At 45.0% G+C, this 21,111-nt stretch overlaps 6 protein-coding genes across 6 annotated transcripts, besides 2 other annotated features; all 6 read left to right on the forward strand.

The window, feature by feature from the left end:
• Positions 1-1,286: 1,286 nt before the first annotated feature.
• Positions 1,287-2,681, forward strand: UA08_08216 (hypothetical protein; the record flags this gene model as incomplete). The annotated part of the gene is made up of 4 exons (XM_020263115.1): positions 1,287-1,445; positions 1,534-1,863; positions 1,964-2,106; positions 2,183-2,681. The coding sequence occupies 4 exons, from the start codon at positions 1,287-1,289 to the stop codon at positions 2,679-2,681; spliced, it is 1,131 nt and encodes a 376-aa protein (XP_020116747.1).
• A 1,364-nt stretch (positions 2,682-4,045) lies between these two features.
• On the forward strand, positions 4,046-6,053 carry UA08_08217 (hypothetical protein; the record flags this gene model as incomplete). The annotated part of the gene is made up of 9 exons (XM_020263116.1): positions 4,046-4,171; positions 4,249-4,319; positions 4,372-4,395; positions 4,521-4,590; positions 4,626-4,690; positions 4,746-4,756; positions 4,825-5,222; positions 5,315-5,948; positions 6,013-6,053. 9 exons carry the CDS (start codon positions 4,046-4,048, stop codon positions 6,051-6,053), a joined length of 1,440 nt encoding a protein of 479 aa, XP_020116744.1.
• A 1,327-nt stretch (positions 6,054-7,380) lies between these two features.
• Positions 7,381-7,524: a repeat region (Identified by RepeatMasker using a combination of RepBase library and repeat library created with RepeatScout).
• Positions 7,525-7,551: 27 nt separating this feature from the next.
• Positions 7,552-7,740: a repeat region (Identified by RepeatMasker using a combination of RepBase library and repeat library created with RepeatScout).
• A 497-nt stretch (positions 7,741-8,237) lies between these two features.
• On the forward strand, positions 8,238-8,915 carry UA08_08218 (hypothetical protein; the record flags this gene model as incomplete). The annotated part of the gene is made up of 1 exon (XM_020263117.1): positions 8,238-8,915. One exon carries the CDS (start codon positions 8,238-8,240, stop codon positions 8,913-8,915), a length of 678 nt encoding a protein of 225 aa, XP_020116745.1.
• Positions 8,916-11,786: 2,871 nt separating this feature from the next.
• On the forward strand, positions 11,787-12,664 carry UA08_08219 (hypothetical protein; the record flags this gene model as incomplete). The annotated part of the gene is made up of 5 exons (XM_020263118.1): positions 11,787-11,932; positions 12,023-12,168; positions 12,202-12,247; positions 12,367-12,493; positions 12,656-12,664. The coding sequence occupies 5 exons, from the start codon at positions 11,787-11,789 to the stop codon at positions 12,662-12,664; spliced, it is 474 nt and encodes a 157-aa protein (XP_020116572.1).
• Positions 12,665-17,175: 4,511 nt separating this feature from the next.
• Positions 17,176-18,228, forward strand: UA08_08220 (hypothetical protein; the record flags this gene model as incomplete). The annotated part of the gene is made up of 1 exon (XM_020263119.1): positions 17,176-18,228. One exon carries the CDS (start codon positions 17,176-17,178, stop codon positions 18,226-18,228), a length of 1,053 nt encoding a protein of 350 aa, XP_020116571.1.
• Positions 18,229-18,742: 514 nt separating this feature from the next.
• Positions 18,743-20,191, forward strand: UA08_08221 (hypothetical protein; the record flags this gene model as incomplete). The annotated part of the gene is made up of 4 exons (XM_020263120.1): positions 18,743-18,784; positions 18,862-18,966; positions 19,028-19,171; positions 19,253-20,191. 4 exons carry the CDS (start codon positions 18,743-18,745, stop codon positions 20,189-20,191), a joined length of 1,230 nt encoding a protein of 409 aa, XP_020116574.1.
• Between the last annotated feature and the right edge of the window lie 920 nt (positions 20,192-21,111).

Genomic DNA, 21,111 nt, shown 5'->3' on the forward strand with positions numbered 1-21,111 from the left:
TGCGGATCTATTCAGATCTAGGCACTCTAAAGATGCGAGCGAAATATAACCTTCAATTTCGATATCGTATTCGAATACTGCTACTACCTACGGCTCGTATCCACCACTCAGGTTTATGACCGAATAAATATGAAGCAAATTTTGCTATCTAAACAAGGTGTTAAGCTAGCCTCACAGCCTCAGTTAACCCTTGTCTCCTGTTGCAGGGAGTTAGGACTAAAGGCCGCGACCTACCTTTTGGAGGCACGATCGGCGCTGTATTGACCAGGATTGATAATTTAGCGATGACAGTAATCAGTAACTAGCATAGGCGAATTCCGTTCCCCGTCCCTTTTTTTTTTTTGAACGCGACTTTGGTTAGGGTCTCCGGATATTTCCAGAATAGGAAAATAGTTCTTTAGACTATCCGCGATAGGCAATGGCACGCATGCTTCATTCAAAGGATTGCAACAAAGAAAACAAAGAGAAAGAGAAGAGAATAAAAAAGACCTTACGGGCGTTAGTTTCTATTAGTTTAATTTTGTGAGGTACGTAACTAAAATGCAGGGCAGAATTTCTTGATTCCCTTTCAAAGCGCCCAAACATGGGATCCTGGAAGATATTATGTACACTAATCACGTAAGAAAAGAAAAGACAAAAAAAGAAGAGAATTCTCGCTCTCTTCGCAAGTATTAAGATTCAACGACTATGCTATAGATTATTCTAGTCTCAACGGACGCTTAAGACATGATTTAATCGTAAATTCACTCGAAGTCTTTTAGAATGAGACTTGCATTTGATCGAGACACAAGATTAATGTCGGTTGAGGCCAATATAGCAGTGCCACATCATCCGGGACAGCTCGGAATGAGTTTCATTTACCAGGATAACAGTTATTTGCGAATTAGTACAGGACGAGTGCGTCCGTTATCGCAGGAGGAAAAGCTGGTACCCATGGAACTTTGAGGGCAATACAAAGAAAACCCTTGATATTCAGCCCTCTATTTGATCATTCGGAATGGCCTATATCTATGAAAGGTTAGCACGGGCCAAATGCTAGGCGACAAGACTCTTGATTACTTCGGTCTGTATGAAACGGAAAATAGACCAATGATTAGGTCCAGGTTGCCTGTATGATCCACTGAGAGAAAAACGTTCAAGATCGCTCCATTCCTCGGTGGTGCTATCTGAGGGGAGATCGCAAATTAAATAATGTGCTCTAGCAATACTGATGCTCCTGAGTCGATGGATAAAGAACGAAATTACAGCCAGGCTTAGCGGTGGCACAAGGCCATCAAAAATCGAAGATGTCTCGGTTTACAGGAGACACCGAGACACCTGCAATCAACGTCTTGTCTTGGTTTCTTCTAGTAATTTCAATTCTTGGTGTCCTTACACGATTGGGAACGAAGCTATGGATATTTCGCAAATTTACCAATGACGACTATATGATCATCCTATCTGCTGTAAGCTGTTTTGAGTTCTCAACTTTTCACTTTGCTACGATATAGCTTCGAAAGTCTGTCAACTAATGTTGTCTTACTTCCTTTCCAGGTATTTAATATTTTTCAAGGAGTAGCCCTATCTATCGCTACTGGGCACGGTTATGGTTTTCATATGGACAAACTAACCGATGCTCAATTAACTGCGATCATGAAGAGTCAATATGCTCAACAAATATTGACCATCGCGAGTCTAGCTTCTTCCAAAAGCTCGTTTATCATGTTCGTCAAGAGCATTACAGCCGTTCCAATTGACCATAAGATTGCTTGGGGCTTACTGATTAGCATGGCCACATGGGCTTTTGTGAGCATTATCACCGTGGCCTTTGGGTGTCAACCTCCGCGCACATGGGATTATCTAGATGGAAAATGCTACAATATGGTGAGTTTGCAGCTTCTATGACCTTTGCAATTCTCTCCCCTATATATATAATTCAGAAAGAGCACAAGGAAAAGCTAACATTTCGCGCTTTCCTTTTCAGCAAGCATGGGAGAACTTTTTCAGCGCATCGAATATTGCCACCGAACTGGCCATTATAGCCTATACCTTTATTATAATTGCACGAATTCATACGAGACTTGGGCGGAAACTAGGAATTGCTAGTGTGTTTGGCCTCAGGATTTTGTACGTCAAGGCCGGGAAAAATCAGAGAAACGAGAGCATAGAGGATAATCGCGTTAGCTAATCTTTCTCTGATCAGGGTCATTGGTGCTATAATAGCACAAACTGTCCTCCTCAACCGCGCCTTCAAAAGCTCTGATCTCACGCACGCAACGTGGGCTGCCACTATTGCGACCCAGACCACCCTCTGTTTAAGCATCCTCACCGCCTGCTCAGCTCAATTCAAGCCATTCCTCGACAGCCTTCAATCATCAGGAATGCGGCTAGATGCGTTGACAACACACTCGCACGGCCAATCACACAAATTTCACAATTACGCATATCACAGTGGCTCACATATGGGATCGAAGATAGTCTCTATCAACTTACGCGGCTTGACTTCACGCGGAAAGATTCATGCACACAATAGCCATGGCCCTCACGTCCAGACGGTTGTGACAGCAGATCCAATGAACTCGCCGGACTGGGATGGTGCGAGCCAGACAAGCCAGTCGCGTATTATACGAGAAACGAGGACTTGGGCAGTGACTGAGGAGCGTCATGAAGATGTTTCTGAACAAGACGACAACAATGCTTGAGGTTTATAGATTAACGTGCCAATAGGGGGTTATTTTCAACGACAAATAATGTACTTAGCTAACCTGAATGACATTACTCTGCGTTAATAATGAATTGTTAATATTCCAATTCCGTTTCCCTTTGTTTTTTAATCATACATAGCTTCGTATAGTCAATCACCGCAAAAAGTACGGCCTAAAGCTGTCTAATTCCTCGCAGCTGAACCAAACTTCTCTTATTCTGGCGCCAGAGGACATCGAAGTATTAGCGATTATACTTAACAAAGACCGCAAACAATCAGTGCATTCATCTCAGTTTCAATATTGGGCCCGCTAAAATTATACTTAGATGGCTACAATCTGCTCATCTAGTCGGTCTTTCTTTGTTTTGACCTATTTCTCGCCGGATAGTTTCTCCCTATCCCCTCGTTTAGCAAAGGATTAGCGTCTGGTCTAACTATCTGCTAAAAGTAAACTAGTAGCATGTGGATATGGGGGGTTTCGTCTAAAGTACAACAATGCAGTATGTATTCCAAGACACCACCGGTGAGGCCGTCGGGCCGGTGGCATGCATGCCATGATCCATGCATATTGCGCTATTTGTCTAGAGATGTGGTATGATGATGTTCCATAGCATACGCCATATGCAGCCACCGCAATATCGATTGATCGGCATCATGTATGTTACCCTGTACCGTGAAATGGATTGCCTCATGTGGAACAAAGAACATTAAGACTGATGACGTGGAGAACAAAGAAGAACCAAGGAACCAAAGAAAAGTATCCAATGCTATCAGGAGTCATAAGGAAAAATAGAATGTCCAAGATTGAACCTAGACGTATTACGTAGGCGAGAATATGGTAGGGACTTACTGATATGTAAGGGGGTCGCTTGTGCATTTCCAGCCGGAAAAAGCATCCAGAATGAACTTCTTTAGCTGAGGAAGATTTGACATCTGCATAGATTTCAGCCATCAGTAGTAGGCCTACGCGTTCTCAATTCCTCCTTTCAGAAGCGAAGTGCACTAAATGCATAGTGTGTGCCACTTATGCCAAGGTGCAGGGAGCTAGTTGAGGCCTCAGATATCTGCTCCATTCTTGTGCTACCCTCAGCATGGCGATAAATCCAATTCTAGAAGGGCTAGAGCATGAAACTAGGGTGGATTCCAAATCTATCTGCATTCCGAGACAGACCCATTGTCCTCTCGGAAACACGTGCTAGATATATCGGAAGTACGCCTGGGCAGCTTTCAGATTTATCATTGTGACCTCTGTATATTTTCTTTTTTTCTCGGTTGTATTCACGTTAGAAGTCCTTCTACTTTGTTCTTCAGCTGGATGATTAATCAATTCCATTGGTTTGGCATTGCAAAGAATATACAGCCATGGAGACAGTAGAGATGGATAAATTCTCCGACAGCCCTATCGCGAGGGAAATCAGAGGCTCCCCGGATAAAAAGCAGCGCGATGAAGCAAATTTGGCGCGTTTGGGCAAACGCGGTATCTTGAAGGTGATTACAAACAGTCAGAAACAATGGCTTTTACTTCCGAGAGACAGATACTAACTCAAGCTGCTGGTTATAAATAGCGGAACTTTGGATTGATGGCTGTGCTCGGTTTTAGCACATCTATTCTTATTACTTGGGAGGGTCTCTTCACGTATGCATGTTGCATTTGACTATATGCTATCTGGAGCTAACTTGTACCAAAGGACCTTCCTAGAGTCATTGGAAAAGTATGCAATACCCCGACCTTCATCTTTTAACACAGCAGATATATACCAGAAATAAGAACAGAGCTGTGGTAGGCGTTCGGTCACTGATATATTTGGATCTGGCAGTGGTGGACCTGCAGGTGCAGTGTATGGGTTCATATTCGTGTGGGCTGGATTAGCAGCGACATTTGCCATGCTATCAGAACTGGTATCCATGTAAGTCTTGAGTAATACTTTCTACGCTGTCCCAGCCGGAATTCTTAGGAATGAAGAAAGAAAGACATGTTAACTCGGAGAAGGGCACCGACAGCGGGTGGTCAGTACCATTGGTGCTCCATGCTTGCTTCTCGTAAAGCGATGAAGTTCTCTAGCTATATCACAGGTACCTCTCTAGCGCCCCTGACACTTGATACTACCGGCTGAGATAGAAGCTGATAAGGGGTCTCCTAGGCTGGCTTACTGTCGTCGGTTGGCAGGCCACTTTCGCTACGGCCTGCTTCTTGACCGGTACGATTATACAAGGCTTAATTATCCTGACCCAGCCGAGTTACGTGCCACAATCATGGCATTCGACTTTATTGTATTGGGCAATTTTATTTTTCTGCCTGGCGATCAATGTCATTGGCGGCTCTTTGTTGCCCAAATTTGAAGGTCTCATTTTGGTCCTCCATATTGTAGGCTTCTTTGCCATCCTCATTCCATTGACTTATCTCTCCGATCACGCCACTGCCAAAGAAGTATTTGCAAGTTGGACAAATGAGGGCGGCTGGAAAACACAAGGACTTTCTTTTTTTGTTGGCCTTATTGGGGCCGTATTTGCATTTGCCGGTGGTGATGCCGCAGTTCACGTAAGAGTTCCCCTAATTCAGTGCTTATCGAGGGATTCGAAAAGAAAGGTTCGAGAATAAGTCAGATCTAATACAGAAACAACTCTATACAGATGGCCGAAGAAACACATGACGCCCAAAGAGTCATCCCGCTTTCGCTCATGTTCAGCATCACAGTCAATGGCGTCCTAGGGTTTGCCATGCTAATTGCCGCCTTATTCTGTATGGGGAATCTGCAAAATGACATTGACACGCCCACTGGATACCCTTTCATTGAAATATTTCTTCAAGCAACAGGATCGATTGCTGGTACTGCTGCTATGTCCTCCATTATCGTGGTTATGGGTATATGTGCCACAGTCGGCATGTTAGCAACAGCTTCTCGACAATTTTGGGCCTTCTCGCGTGACCGGGGCACTCCAGGCTGGCGTTTTTGGAGCCGAGTATCAAAGCGTGGTAATATCCCACTCAACGCCGTGTTCTTGACTGCCACAGTTGCCACTCTGTTAGGCTTGATTCCGCTCGGTTCATCAACCGCTTTCAATGACTTGACCTCTCTGTCAACATCTGGCTTGTATTTGTCGTACATTATCTGTTGTATCCTGCTACTATATCGACGATGCACTGGGGGCATTCTTGACATGGCAGACTATCGAAATCGTAACAATTCAGATATGTCAGAAGACGACGAACAGATCATGAATACGGCTGGCGCAAAGCTCGTTTGGGGCCCGTTTCACCTTAAGGGTATATTCGGAGTTGCGATAAACTTGTTTGCCATAATATACATGCTAATTACAACATTTTTCAGCTTTTGGCCGCCTACAGAGCAAGTTACAGTGTCGACAATGAATTATAGCGCTGTGGGCACGGTGGGGGTTATGTTTCTGAGTGTGATGTATTACTTTGTACGAGCGAACAAATTTTATGAAGGGCCTCTAATAGAGATTTGAGAGGTCCTTATTTGTTATTCCTTTATTATTGATGCGACTGCCTACCGCATTACTCAGGATATGTTGGAGACTCAGATATATGGCTAAGGACCAGGAAGTGTACATACCCAGCTAAGCTGACTTTCAAATAGAAAATACCTCCATGAAAGCAAATATGGAGCTTAAATCAGAAAACAATAGAGCACATACTATTTCCTTCGCTTCAAGGATTAAGGCATGGGTCATTAGTTATTCACCTACTCCGCAGTTCCAAGGTAACGTTTGTCCCAGACGACAGCATTTAAGAGAGGATCGTAGTTATATTCGCAATTGATAGAGCTAGCAAATAATAATCTATTGTCTTAAGCTTGACTGACTAACCCGTGTCCATATGATTTTTTTTTTCTAAGAGTTTTCGAAATATCCCAGAACATTTCAGCACACCCTCTCCACCATTTTAAGAAAGACATGAGTTTCAGGAAAGAAATAGAACGGTCAAATAAAGATTGAAACCTGTCACGACTGTGAAGGCTTCCTTTGACTAGGTAGCTCGTAGGTTAACGACGTCCACCATAACCAGTGTTGTTCGACGCAGTGTTCGAGCCCGTAGGTTTTCCAGCCTGAGCATTTGCGTTCTTGAGCTATCAACATCAACTTGCCGGTGAAACGATCCTTCCTCTTCCGTCTCATGTAATGCGGCCACGCCTCCACATATTGAGCATTAGATCACGGGCTGTTTCTGGAATCTCGGCTGCCGCATATAATTTTCTAAACCGGGCTAGAATGGCAAATGTTGTTTGTCTCCCTGTACCATTGGCGAACTGAGCGGCTGTTGATGGAAGAAAAGGCCACAGGAGAACCTTAAGGTTAAATCACTTGAGCTCAGATAAGCTAAGTGATGATTCTGTCATCCACCAATGGCAGTCCTAGGTCCATCAAGCTCCAGTCTCATGATTGATGGTCGGCTAGGTCGGTGTTGCCCCGATTGCGTAAATACCTTGAACATCGGACCATAGTTGATGATGACTTTGACAAGCAGGGGTCGAATATTAATCACTGGCCTTGTAAATGCGGCTAGTTGACCTCCGTGTTCGCTTCTTTAGCATTGCCATTGTTGTTGTGGATACAACGTTAGCACAGTGCGGCTGGCCAGCGAGCAGTTGGTCATTAGGAAGAAAAAGTGACTTGTGATAATGGTATCGCTGGTTCACCAATGTCCCTTGTTATCGAGGGACAGCAAAAAAAAAGGCAAAAAAAGAAAAAACATACAGACAGACGGGATTCGCTGGTGGTCACCCACCCAACTACTAACCGGCCGGCGTGTGGCTTAAGTACGGCTGAGCGGACGGGAAGCCCTGTTTTCCACACCCTATGGTCGTATGTGCTTGTTATTCCCAAAAATGAAATTATATAGTTAACGTATTTCCCGGGTAAACCGCGCACCTGTAATTCCTATACAAAATAGACACTTTTACCCCCCTGTAAATTCCACAAATTTATATGTAAAGTAGATCTAAAAAGTTAATAAGAATCTATCTATAGATTTGTTAAGATATTAAGAAACATGCTAGTAATTATTGTAATTTTTAATACTTGAATTAGGGTCTTGGCCCTGCACAGCCAAGGCCTGTGGTAGTATTTTTGGTTCGCACTTGACTGACCACTAAAAGACCCGTAGCATCTAGGTTCTATCAAGCGAGACAGGCGACTACGCGTTGACTCTTATGAATCACGATGGCGGCAACCCACGCAGAATCAGCCGCAAAATTTGCAGATTCTAGAAGAGGCTCAGCTGGCTAAATATAATACCATGTGGATGCCAAGAGCCAATCAGAAAACTTCACAGCTCAGCCTCATCCAGAGACGGACTAGCGCATGTGCCATACAGATCGTGATTGGCTGAGAACAACACGCTAGGATTGCCTAGTTCTTAGTATAGAGACCACCAAACTCTAGTCTCAGTTAACTTCTTCACGTTCGCTAATTTAACAGCCTCCAACCCCCTGTTTCACTGAGGTAGCCAACTTCAAATCCTCAACTGTCAACCCAAGAAGACTTATATTATTGATTCAACTTGCCATTTTCTCACGAATCGACAGCCATGATGCACACCGCCGCTACTTTCACAGCAGCAGCTGCTGCATTCCTAGCCATGACTGTAGCAGGCCAAACCACATCATCAGACAGCACCACCCAGTCGCTGTCTACCACTGCCGCACCTTCAGCATCCAGCGGTAGTACCTATATTGCGCTCTTTGAGGCCGGCTACTCAACGACATTAAACGCCAGCAACCTGGCAGGCAGTATCATCAGTGCCAATGCAGACGCCACCACAATTGCCCTGAACTGCATTGAAATCAACTCGGAGTGCAACGGAGAAACCATCACCTTGACCCAAGGGCCCTCTACATGGGTTGTCGACTACAGCACGCAGTTGTCCAAAAATAATGTCGAAGTCACACTCACACTCGATACGGACTGCAATATCGTTTCTAGCACAGCAGCTGCCACATGCACCGTCACTGAGATTGCCAGAGTCTCGGCAGACGGTGAAAGCAGTGCTTCCACATTCTCAACCACCGAAACCTTCGCTAGTTCCCAAATCTATTACGATCAACTCCTGATTACTGCCGGTGTCGACAAGTTAACCAGTCCTCAGGCTACTAAGACTCCTTCCAGTGCTGCAGGTGTTGTCGCTGCTCCTCTGCCCACTGGAAATGTTGGAATGGGCGTTGGCGGAATGGCAGCTGCGGCCATGGTCGCTGTTGCTGGAATGCTTTAAGTAAATTTTTTTTGAGTTTGTCTTTATTATTTCTTCCTGCGATACCATAGTTCAATACTTTCGCGATAGTGCGAATTGCATTTTGCATTAACAAGGTCCCTGATCGAGACCTTGCCAAAGTGAATGAGTGTACAATTCTTAATACCAAGTTCTCATTTAATTCTCTAATCTCTGTTTGACACTGCATCTATCTTGACGTAAGTCTATTTATCCAAGCTAATTTCGTACAGCACAGGTAACTGGCCTCTATAAAGGCTAATATTACTAATATCTTCCACTCGCAACTTGAGAACTCAGCGTGCCCATTCCTCTTCCTATGACCAGGGCGCTCCTTATACTCACCGAAACGATGACCTAGGTGTAAGTTGAATTGTGACTCATCCCTCGGCAGTGTGCTAGTCGCATGTGATTCTTCGCGCGATCAGGGTGCCACTGTCATCCATGCCATGAAAGTCCCGCTTATCATCGAGAGTTGAAGTCAGAAGGTGAGGGTCACCGACAAATGCACAGAAGGTCAATGATAGGGGGTAGCTAGCTGTTAGCCGCCTTCCGTACACCGTCTTCATATTTCAGGGCACAGCGACAAAAATAACGGGATCATTGCACGGCAAATACGGCCATGTTGCTCTATCACTCCTGATACTCTTGTCTACACTTGCAGCCAAGTATCAGGTATGTGTTTCACTGCTAATTCACGGGCAGCATAACATTCATAACATTGAAGAGTAGGCAAGGATCTGCACTACTACATCATGCGGGCAGAAGTGCCGGGAAACCGCCAGTTATAGATCAACATCACGTACTTCGTCGGGATACTGTTCTCATGAGTCATTGTTTAATACTAGTCAACTGCTAGCAACGGCTGACCACAGGCACTTGCGCCATATACAAGTGTATGCTTTTTCGAACAGAGCCGTTATGCAATAGACCATCCGAAGCAGTACAGTGCCATGTTCATTGCAAGCCCTGTTCAGGAGACGCTCCAAACGCAGACTGGTCACGGAGCCGGTTTAACATAGGGGGGCTCCGTTTAGGTGAGAGAATTGGCAGTTTGGAATCGATCCGTGGTTTAACAGCGTATCTGGACCACCATGGCGTCAACATTCACTCAGTAAAAATGAATTTCTAGTCTAGTTATATAACTAAAACACTCTAGTAGTACATCCCTCGGAAACGCTTGAGCGTGAGCAAACAGCCATATCATCTAGCGAAGAAGCTGCCACCTGAAAGGCCGGATCTTATGTTTTATGTACCGAAGAAAAGAGGCTACAAGGGGCAGGTCAACGTATCTCAACACTTCAGGCCACACGTCAACAAACCTTGGTATTTTCAACTCGTTTCGCTTGCAGAATGACGCGGACGGAGATTGTATTAGCGGCTATTATTTTCATCATAGCCGGAAGCGAAACTGATAGTTATGATCCACTCCCTGTTGTCAGAGGCGATTAGCTACTCTTGGATATTGCTCTCTGATATAGTGTATTTTCTGTGCACCAACCCTCTGCGGCTAAGAAACCTCACAGAGAAGATCCGCGCCGGATTTTATTTTTAGAAAATCGGACTTACGCTTGGTTAAATTGCAACAGCATGAGTATCTCAACGCCGTGCCCCTGAAATATTTGTGCCTCTCCCCTCCATCATTATCAAGCAATCTTTCCAGAGAACCACTGTGTCTGGGGCCTCCATCATGGGAGGGTTCATACCACTCCAGGCCTGTGTGACTATGAATTCGCGGGCCATCAGTCGCTCTATTCCTAGTTTCCAACCCCTAGAGACGGTTCCGAAGAGGTGGGCGCCCAGAATTATGTAAATCGAAGCTACGAATAGTTCCAGACCCACAAATGCAAGACGAATTGTTGGACATAGGGCCCCATCAACCAAAAGAGACTTTCCTCACTTGACAATATACAGCAATAAATTGACCCATTCGTCTGCTAAGGTTCCTGTTAGCATTTGCATAAGAGCCATGTTAGAGCGGTTGCATTTGGATCTCACAGAACCCTCCAATAACAATCGGAATGATAGGCGTGGCTTATATAGACGAAGAAAAGTCGTGAGAGCACAAACGACAGCGAAGACGGTTAGTATCCATAGTTAGTATATAATTTCGTAGTCGACGCCTACGCCCGTCATTTGTCGAGTCTAAAGTCAGTGTGAATGCTGAGTCGCCGTTTTCTAAAAGGATTCATGCCTTTATGATGGCCAACTCGACCCCATCTCTAGTGGCGAATTTAGTGGTATGAAAATGGTACTTTAGACACCACAGTAAACTTCTTTTGAAAACAAAAGTGTTGAGCAAGTACCTCATCCTCCCGTAGACGAAGGTTCACTGATATTGAGTCGGGCAGTCCACCTAGGTATATCATCTATTTATATATGTATATCTAGGTACGCATATATGTACGAACGAAGGTATCTAGGCAGTGGGTGAGTAGATAGAATATCCATAAATTTATAACTTTGGAAGGATATCAGGGTTGAGACATTCGTCTAAATTCCTGGTTCTTGAATTTATATATTGACCAGCTGAAGATTGACTAAAATCGACACAGTGCTGTAACCGTATCTACCCTTAAGTATGGCCAAGGCTCGGTGCCCGGGGAAACATTATGTACCCCTAGCGCCAGAGCCTCGACTTCACCCCTTTCTGAGTAATCTGAATATATATTTGGTTACGAGCCTATATCGTATGTACCACTAGTCTGCGCGCAAGCGAAGTAGTTTTCTTCTTATCTTTGAGCCACACGTTCCTCCCAAGATGCACCTTATCCTCACAGAAGCGACCGTATTGGTCGGCTCTAGTGTTTTAGATGCCATGATCAATACCCAGGGGATCTCAAGGATTTCAATCTGACCCGAAAACCAGTTAGAATGGCTGGGGATAATAGGGATCCGCGAATTAATGTGATTATTCATCAAGATTTCAAGAACCATCCCCAAGACTTGTTATCCCAATTGAAGGGCGCAACAGGTTGCGTTTGGGCACTTGGTATAAGTCAGACCAAAGTTGACGCCGAGTAAGTTTATACCGCGCCTGGGGCAGATAGCCTAGTCTAACTTGCAAAACAGGGAATACGTCCAGATTACGAAAGACTTTACACTCCAAGCCGCCAAGGCTTTTCAAACGCTACCGCCGGAGAGCCCTTCGATTTTGTCTATGTTTCGGGTTCTGGCGCTACCACTACACCTGGTCGTTTCTCTGCTTTGTTCGCACGCCTAAAGGGCGAGGCAGAAATGGCTCTCGCAGGCTTGCGTAAGACTAACACGCTCCTACATACAATTCCAGTGCGTCCTGCATTCATCGATGTCAAAGAACACAGTGCCATTAAGCCGTATGTTCTAACGAGAGGCATCCCTCAACGCGTTATGCAGACTGCTCTCGGCCCTGCGCTTCATGCTTTTGTCCCAGGTATTTGTAGTCCGACAAAGCCTCTAGGACAATTCATGACAGAGCTCGCGATGGGCCAACATTAAAGGCAATTGGTTTCTTCCCCGGACATTCAAATGATTGGTGCAATGCCTTTACTAGAGAATATAGCTTTCCGACGATTGGCTGGACTTTAGAAGGGGTACGCTTGGTATGCTGCGACTACACTACGTAATGTGACATGTCAGTTTCCCGGAAAAGAATTCTTGTATAAGCAAGAAAAATTCATTGGACCAAAAAGATTAGTAATTTTTTGAGCAAGAGACACCGGTTCGGACCTTGACTGGAATCAGCACTACTATTTGTTATTTAGAATTATTGATATAAATGAATTGGCAGTCATCGAAGGGCATATTTAGCCCAGTCATGTACACAAGCACGAACAAACTATACGGAATTTTACATGTACGACTCTCCTACCTAGGTAGCATATCGTTCCCAATAACTCATTCTCAATTCTTGACCATGACAGCCATGCGGGGAATAGCGCTACCGAGATGCCTATGGCACGAATTGCGTAGTTGAACTAAAAATAATAACGCTGCGCCTTGGGTTTCCCAATTAAGTTGTGGGTGAGGTTGGAGACTTGGGTATGAATTAAGGATTATTCGTATTCGTATAAACATCTATAGATGTGTGTACGCTAAACTTAAAAATCAATCTAAAAATTAAATGATCCAATAAAACCTGTTTATTAGCGGACCCGCTTAGACAGGTACCCATTTTCCCTAGCCAATAGACATACTTAAATTTATTCCTACGATTTTTCCTTGTGAAAGGATTTCTCCTCTATAACGAAGAATTCATCAAATTTGCTTGTATTAACCAGGTAAAACACTCTATTAATTGTTATAGTATATTAGCCAATAATAGTGCATTATTCCACCTAGCTGTAACGAAAACATGCTATCTAAGTGGGTTTAGCGGATCTCTGTAACGAACGTCGAACAGAAGCTGCTTTATTGTGTAGCCTACAGAAGCTGATGCTGTGACACCCACAACCTTCTATGCTTAGCTATGGCTTACCTATACAGGGAATTTTCGACACTGTTTATTTTTTTTTTTCATCCACTATCTACCCTATAGTACCTGAGAGCTTCCTATAGTGAGTTCAACGTGTGCATTATACGTGGTAGGGCTATACGAACAAAAGGATTACCAACCCTGGAACCACTTACATTTCTGGAAGGGTGTTCGAGTAAAATTTTATAGACCTTTTGGGTAGCTCTCCTTCACGGTTGCTGATATTCGTCTCATTCCCTCCTCTTCTATTTGCTTGTGGAAAACCTGCACAATGTTCAAAGGCGAAGATAATACTGCCACATCCCCATTACAATCGACGCCAACAAATGGCAAAGGAAAGCTCTCCAATGGAAGTATTTCAGCGTGAGAAACCACTGAGTGCAATATGCCAAGATCACTGTTACCAGAAAATTAACAATTACTGAGCAGTGCCAACGCAAATTCAAAATCTTCACCACCACCGTCGTCTCTCTTCACAACAACGTTCTATCTGGCGTACCCGCCGCCGCAAAAACCCTCTCCCTTACACCGGATGAAGCCACGATTGCTGGTTCAGCTCCTCCAGCAAGCAGTGAGAAAGAAAAGACTTCAACCGGTATTTGAGGTCTTGCGGACAGTGCCACTGGGATCTCGATACTGGCAGAACGACGTTCGCTGTAGATCCGGTGATATAGTCCTGGTATGTGGTGACTTCTATAGCGATTGCACGTTACCAGACGGTTCAAGAGCCGAATATTCAGAGAATGAAAGGGATGAAGAGAAGACCAAAGTGATTGCGGTCATCCAAGGCCAGCGAAAGATCCATACAAGACAGCATCGTCAAGGACAAATCACCGCCGATGACAGCGGTCCGACCAGATTCTTCTTCAGCTGCGGTGCCATATGGGAAGCCATCACTATGCAAAACGGAGACCACTATCAATTAGTAGCAGTCGACTCCGAGGAGAGCAGGGTCAACGGAGATTATAAACTGATATCCTGGACGCGAGAATACCATCGCGATGGAAGTAGAGGGAACGAAACGCAAGCAGATGTCAAATTTCGCCTGAGGGTTGTGGATCGAAATTTCCGAGATTTTCCATTAGTCGCTACTGCGACAAAGCAATCCATAGAAGTCATGTACCAACCACTAAATCATGATGGCCTAGCTTCGTTATCACTTCAACCGGCAGGCAGGAAAAGGGCACGATCTTTTGGCAAAAGAGACAACCCATTCGCCTCCTTAGATACATCATTCTCCGAACCTTTGTATCTCTTATGTCTTGTTCTTACGTCAGCGATTTGGGTGGCTTCCAATGAGGGATGGCTAAGTTTATAAAATGCAGATGTAACAATGTTGAACACAGAGGAGGCAATAGATAATTCTGCGCTTCTCCGGATGTCTCATAAATTTACATTTGGAGGATACTATTGAATAGAATAGGATATCGGTCTACTGCTCTCCTCAAAATTGCTTGATATCTTGGGTAGAAATACTTAAGTACTATTGGTCAGATACTTAGAACACTGTTGCGCTGTTGACCGTGATAATAAGTCTTAAACTGAACGAAAACGGAAGAGAAGAGAGAAAAAAAAAAAGTCGACTTTCAACAATCCTTTTAACCATTTCATAGCCGGACTATAACTAGCGGAGCAGAGTTTGAGGTTACTCTATATTAGTAGTACTCCTGAATTTACGAAGGGAATAGTTCCGTCTACGGGGTAGATTGATATTATCAGCAATTTAAACCGAGGTAGTCATTTCTAATACCGATTGGCTCTTAGCTAGCCATACGAAACATGTGCATAGCTAAGGTTAATGATAATCACAGTGTTCAAAAACATGCTGCCTAAACAAAAACTGGCAGAAAAGAAATTGTTGCCATGGTGTCTGAGACCCTTGACTTGCTGGGTATGTGTCTGAATATTTTCTGTGCATAATTGCGAGGATTGATATCGCGTGTTATCTTCCGGATATTGCCTACTCTATGGACATACAACATGGCTATCATTTGAAACACATCAGTGCAGATACTGACCAAGTCCTCAGACTCACGACACGAGATGTACCACTGAAGGAGGGGTAAATGAGGTGAACAGTGCACATATTGAAACAATCGTACAGAGGAGGGAGAGTAATGAAAAGAAAGTACAGCTGCGCCGCATTTTTCCAGAGCTAATATGCTTGTATTTATGCAGGTTACCACCAAGTAGACTGCTCCTTCATTTTATTGGCAATATGGGCCAGTGGGAATGGTTTCCGGGCCACAGCTGCCTCAACATATATTGTCTAGGACGAATAGTGTGATCATGCACGTAAGCGCATACTACCATACTACTGTACGCCTCAGTTAAACTAAGACTGAGGGAATGCTAGTGCAGATCCTATCAAGTGCACAATGGCAAATTGACGGATATAAACCGTGGTTGGCCTTCAACCTACAAGGAATGATTACGTGAAAGAGGGGGTTTCGTCCTTCCTCTTTGTTTCTTTTCCCTGATTTATGTATTATTAATATTATCGTTTTCATATATTCTTTTTTTCAACAAAAGTTGCCCGATCTAAAGCTGCACTTGTGCGCCTCAGCGCTTAGAAGTACGGGTATTCAAGCGCTGATTGGCTGATCTGTATATACCCCTGTCCATCCACCCGCCACTCAGACTCAGCACTGCAGAGTCGTTGGCACTGGCTTGTCTCATTCATCCTGGCGAATTACTGTGTTTTGCTGTCGAGTCGGCCTGATCCTTACATTTGTCGTCATCATCATCGACATTTCCTGTTTTGCCCTGATCATGGTGTACCCGTTTGACCAGGTTTTATTGTCCCTTGGCTACGCCGTATAGGTTCTGCGCAGTGTTCAATTGGGCCGCGTGTAGACATCCGGTGCTGGAATCCGGCAACCTGCTAATCTCTTCGTCTGGCTCCATATGGCAAACGCAAGCTGGACAACAGATCCCTGCAAGCCCACCGGCCTATCAGCGCCTAGATTCTCGGGTTACGTACATCGGTGTAACTAAATTAACTGCGTCGCAAGGCTAAGAGCATGACTCCTCCCCTCATCCATAGTTTGTTTGATTAAAGTGAAAATAAAATATGACAAATTAGGGTCCATCAGAGTAGTGCAAGTTTCCATTTTTAGACATTTTGCATGCACTATGCACAATTAACCGCTCGCACCATGCCCAGATAGGCAGTTATCGGCAGGCCAAGGTAGCCGGACGAGTATCTATTTTGGGCTATTTTGGATTTTTTTTGACAGCTTTAGGGCATTATTTCTATTGAATTGTTGCTTAATTTATCCCAATATGCAACCCTGAAACCCCCGGTGTCGACAATTCAGAGGGGAGTACATGCGTGTACACAGTTGGCCCAAATAATATACAATATACCCGGGGAGAAAGATTGATCTTCTTCATTAGTTCTGTTGCATGCATGTTATCCCCTCTATTTGTTACTATATCTGTCACACTTGATGGAATATACTCACTAAATGGAACAATTTTGGAAAACAGCTCGTCTCTGTTAGTCAAAACATCGCAGGTTATATTCGTGACACATTCCTCTGGTTTTGCCACTCTCCCCGTCTCTCCATCTGTCTTTTGACTCGGCGTTCTCCACGAGTACTTGAACCTGTCATCCTAGCTGGTATCTCGGCGGGGTCATCAAGACGAGTTTCAAAGCAGTCTTTACATGTCAGGTCCAGACTCTCTTATCGTCCCCGCTCATCGCGACGGCCGTCCAAAGTCCCTCGTGCCTAGAAATCCGGAGACTAATTAATACTCGCATACTTTCTTGATCTTCACTCGTTGTTGCCTCCAACTAACAATCCGATGGCGAACTTCGTCAGCACATCTCTCGACCTCATCCGTCGACACAAACCACGACAGCATCACCTCCACTCACGATGGGGCGACGTTGGGATCACACCTCCCGTCGAAGGCTCCTGGTCTCAGATAAATAATCCCTATCTCCGCGGGGAGAAGAAATACGGACCTGGGTTTGTGCCCGCATTAGACGTGGACGACAAGGAAGTTTTGCTTGTTAACCACTATGATGGCGACACATCTGAGCACGAATCCTTCGCAGAGGGTGAGCAGGAGGAGGAGCAAGAGAAGAGGGAGAAAACCACAGACCCGAAACATCTATCAAAAGCTAGACGACTGACCCGGATCCTATTGCCTTCGAGTGTGAATACATCTGCTAGAAAGTCCGCTGAAAAGGGTAAGGTGGGCGAGTTTCTATACACACCAATCAACGCAAACTATGCGCAGGAAGTTGAAGAGCATGCAATGATGCAGAGCAGACCTGGGTTCCGTTATGTGCCTGCCAGCAAGCATTATTTGCGGGAACTGAAAATGGATATCGTTGGCTTGAGTGACGACGAAGACGAGCGATACCGTCACGAAGACACGGACAACGATGCCGAGGATGAAGATGAGGGAGAAAGAAAAGGAAGCCTTAAGCAACTTAAGAAACAACACCGCCATCAAGAACAAGTTCGCAGCCATTCGTGCGAACCTTATATCAGCGGGGGCCAGCCAATTGCTGGGGCCGAACGAAGAAGGAAACCTCGCTCTCGAACCACTGAAATTATAAAGACTGCAACCAGAAATGCATCACAGCCGGCGGCTTTGCCCCCTGGCGGTTTGAGTCGAAAGTTGAGTTCGCGCGTGGGCAGCAGCAGCAGTGCTTCACGACAGCGAAAGTATGAGCAGAGTCCGAGCCTTAGCGAAGCTCAGGATCAAAGCCGAGGACGACTCATGCACTCTCGGACCAAGTCTCCGGCTGCTCTTGTTCAGCGATCGAAATCTACTACAATCAACAAGCTGCATCGACGGACGATGACTCTTGAAATGGTCGGTGATCAAGAGGACCTGTGGTAATGACAGACATAACGAAGCACAACCCCCCTCCCCTTTTTTCTCTTTTGTTTTAACATTCATTATTTCCCTTTTCAATATGTTGAATTCGAGGCATTAATGGCGCGGTCGGCGTTCGGTTATGGCTATGACATTTGTTCCTTTTGTATTGCGATTGCGATTGCGATTGCGATTGCGATTGTATTTTGTTTTCATTTAGAAGCCAGCAACTCAGCATCATCGGCGAACAGCCATTTTTCTTTCCCTTCCTTCTTTTAGGGTTCTCTGTGCAAGCCCTAACTCCATTGCTGGTCCGGGCGGTTTCTCCAGATATGACGGCATGGAGACGTAGCGATGAGATCGTGGTCCACTTTCCGAACCCTAACTTTAAAGCCTGATAGACTGAGAATATCATTACTCTTATTTTTCAATTTCACTGACTCACCTAAGCTACTGTGTTCGATCCATCCTTGTAATTATTGCACAAGTTGTCCACGACTTGAATACTACCATCATATCCATCATCGTATCCATCATCATGGGCGGACAGTCTGTCGTACAGCTTCGCTGCAAATGTAAAGTACGTTTCTGTCTAAACATCATTCTAGCTTATCGAATTGGTGATAATACTAACTCCTATTTCTTTACCCTTTGCAGACTGACCCCTGGGGTAAGAAAGGCGACGACTCGCTCGCTGCCAGGCTGGCCGCTAAGCAACCAGGCACCGACTTCAAGATAAATAAGTGTCAGACATACTCGGAGGTTCGAACTTAAAAGATGTTTGTTTCTTCTTCTGTGTCTTGAGTGTACTGATTGAGTATAGATGTGGATGGGCACCTATCCCTCTGTCCCGTCGTACGTTATAGGAACTGACGACACCCTGGAGGAATACTTGAACAAGAACCCAGATTTGGTGGGGAAAAAGATCGCAGATCAGTTTGGTGGCGGATTGCCATTTTTGCCGAAGGTATTTCCTTTTTTTTTTTTTTTTTTTTTTCCGACCTCGACTTTAAACACTTGACTGGAATAGCTCTGATGATAATACCAGATTCTGTCAATGGACAAGGCTCTCCCCCTCCAAATCCATCCAGACCGCGAACTTGCCGAACAACTGCATAGACAAGACCCGGAGAAGTTCACTGATACCAATCACAAACCTGAGATTGCCGTTGCACTCTCACAATTTGAGCTTTTTGCCGGATGGAAACCGCTCAACGATCTGACGCAGCTCTTTCAACAACCGCCCCTGAAAAAGTTCTTGCCATCACCGCACTCCAACTTCAATGACGAAAGCCTCAAGCGCGTAGCCCAGAATATTCTCGAGGCCGACGAAAAGACCGTGGCTGACACGCTCAATGGACTAATCAATATCCCTGAAACGGCGTTTGGGAAGTACTCATACATCCCCAAAATGCTTGAAAGAGTCCGGTCGCAGTACTCCGAGTTCGACAATGGCAATCTTCTAGCCGTCGTCTGCATGAACTATATGATCCTGCAGCCCGGTGACTCCGTCTACGTTCCTGCTGACGGCATGCATGCGTATCTATCCGGCAATATCCTGGAGTGCATGGCTCGGTCGGACAACGTGCTCAACACTGGATTCTGCCCTCGCCCCGATCGAGATAGCGTGCCCTTATTTTGCGAAGCGCTCAGTTTCTGGCCCCATGAGCCCGACGAGGCTAGACTGGGGAGACACCCTGCTGAAAAGAGTCTCAATGGTAAGACAGTGGAGTACTCGCCTCCCATCAGCGAATTCAATGTCCTCGCAACGCATCTTGGAGCTGGGGAAAGGGAGAGATTGAAGCCGATCAATGGACCCAGTGTTTTGGTTGTGACGGGCGGCGGAGGCAGGATGACTGCTAAGGCTAGTCAGGGAAAGGCTTATGAGCTCAAGGAAGGTTCTGTGTACTTTGTGGCGTGTGGAGTTGAGTTGGAGTTTGAAGCTGATGCCGACAAGTTGGATATTTATATGCCATTCGTGGAGTAGACGGTATTGTTTGTATTTCGGGTATATCTAGGCAATAGCATTATCAATCAACCAACATCGTACGTAGGCATCATGAGAACTGAAGTGGTGAAAATTGGAGTATTCGGTCCTATTAGGTAAGATATGGACAAAAGAGAGAAGTTCAAATGCACCTAGGCAATCAATAAGTTAGTTCTTTGTTTATCGCATTGATGACTTTCTTGCACTTTACTGCATGGCCCTGTCTTCCAACCGGCATCGAGTATCAGAGCGCATGCTAGGGGGGATATATTCTTAGTATACGGAGTGTCTGTTCAGGTAGTCGCATAAGCCATGCATCTTCTTATAAAAGTCGTGTCATCAAAGTCTCATGCCAGGTTGAGACACGAGTCAGCGAGGTTGTTCTACTCAAAATCGAACGTAGAGAAATAGGTGCAGATATGAATAGATCGCTCCACGACGTCGTTGTCAAATGCTTAGTAGCATTTTGTAGTTACAATAATAGAAACATCTTGATGCAGCTAATTCCTTAGGGCACAACTATAACGGTAGCCCTCGAAAGCTCCTGTCCAACCATCCCGCGGCGGCTTTGCCAACGTAACCCGATTAGGAAATAGTGACCAGTCTAACAAATCCCTTTTCGCCGCGTCCCAACAACGCATCTATTTTGAGATCTTGGGCTTGATTTAAGGAGCTTTGCTTTTGCCGGTGACAACCAATAGGGTGTCCAGAGACTACGCACTAAGGCCGGCAATTCGTCTGCTAATCATGCTTCCAAGCCTTCCACGGTTGGGCCTCCGTATATTTATGGAAGTGGAAAATGTTCCGAGAAAAGCGCGTTCTATTCCAAGGGTCTTTAAGGTTTCAAATGCTTGTTTATTATGCGCCTCAATGGCTATCTCCGCGCCAGATAAAACTCTGAGTCATGGCACAACTCTTGG

The sequence above is a fragment of the Talaromyces atroroseus genome (genome assembly GCF_001907595.1).
Source record: "Talaromyces atroroseus strain IBT 11181 chromosome Unknown scaffold_13, whole genome shotgun sequence".
In the NCBI taxonomy this organism is placed as follows: Eukaryota; Fungi; Ascomycota; class Eurotiomycetes; order Eurotiales; family Trichocomaceae; genus Talaromyces; species Talaromyces atroroseus.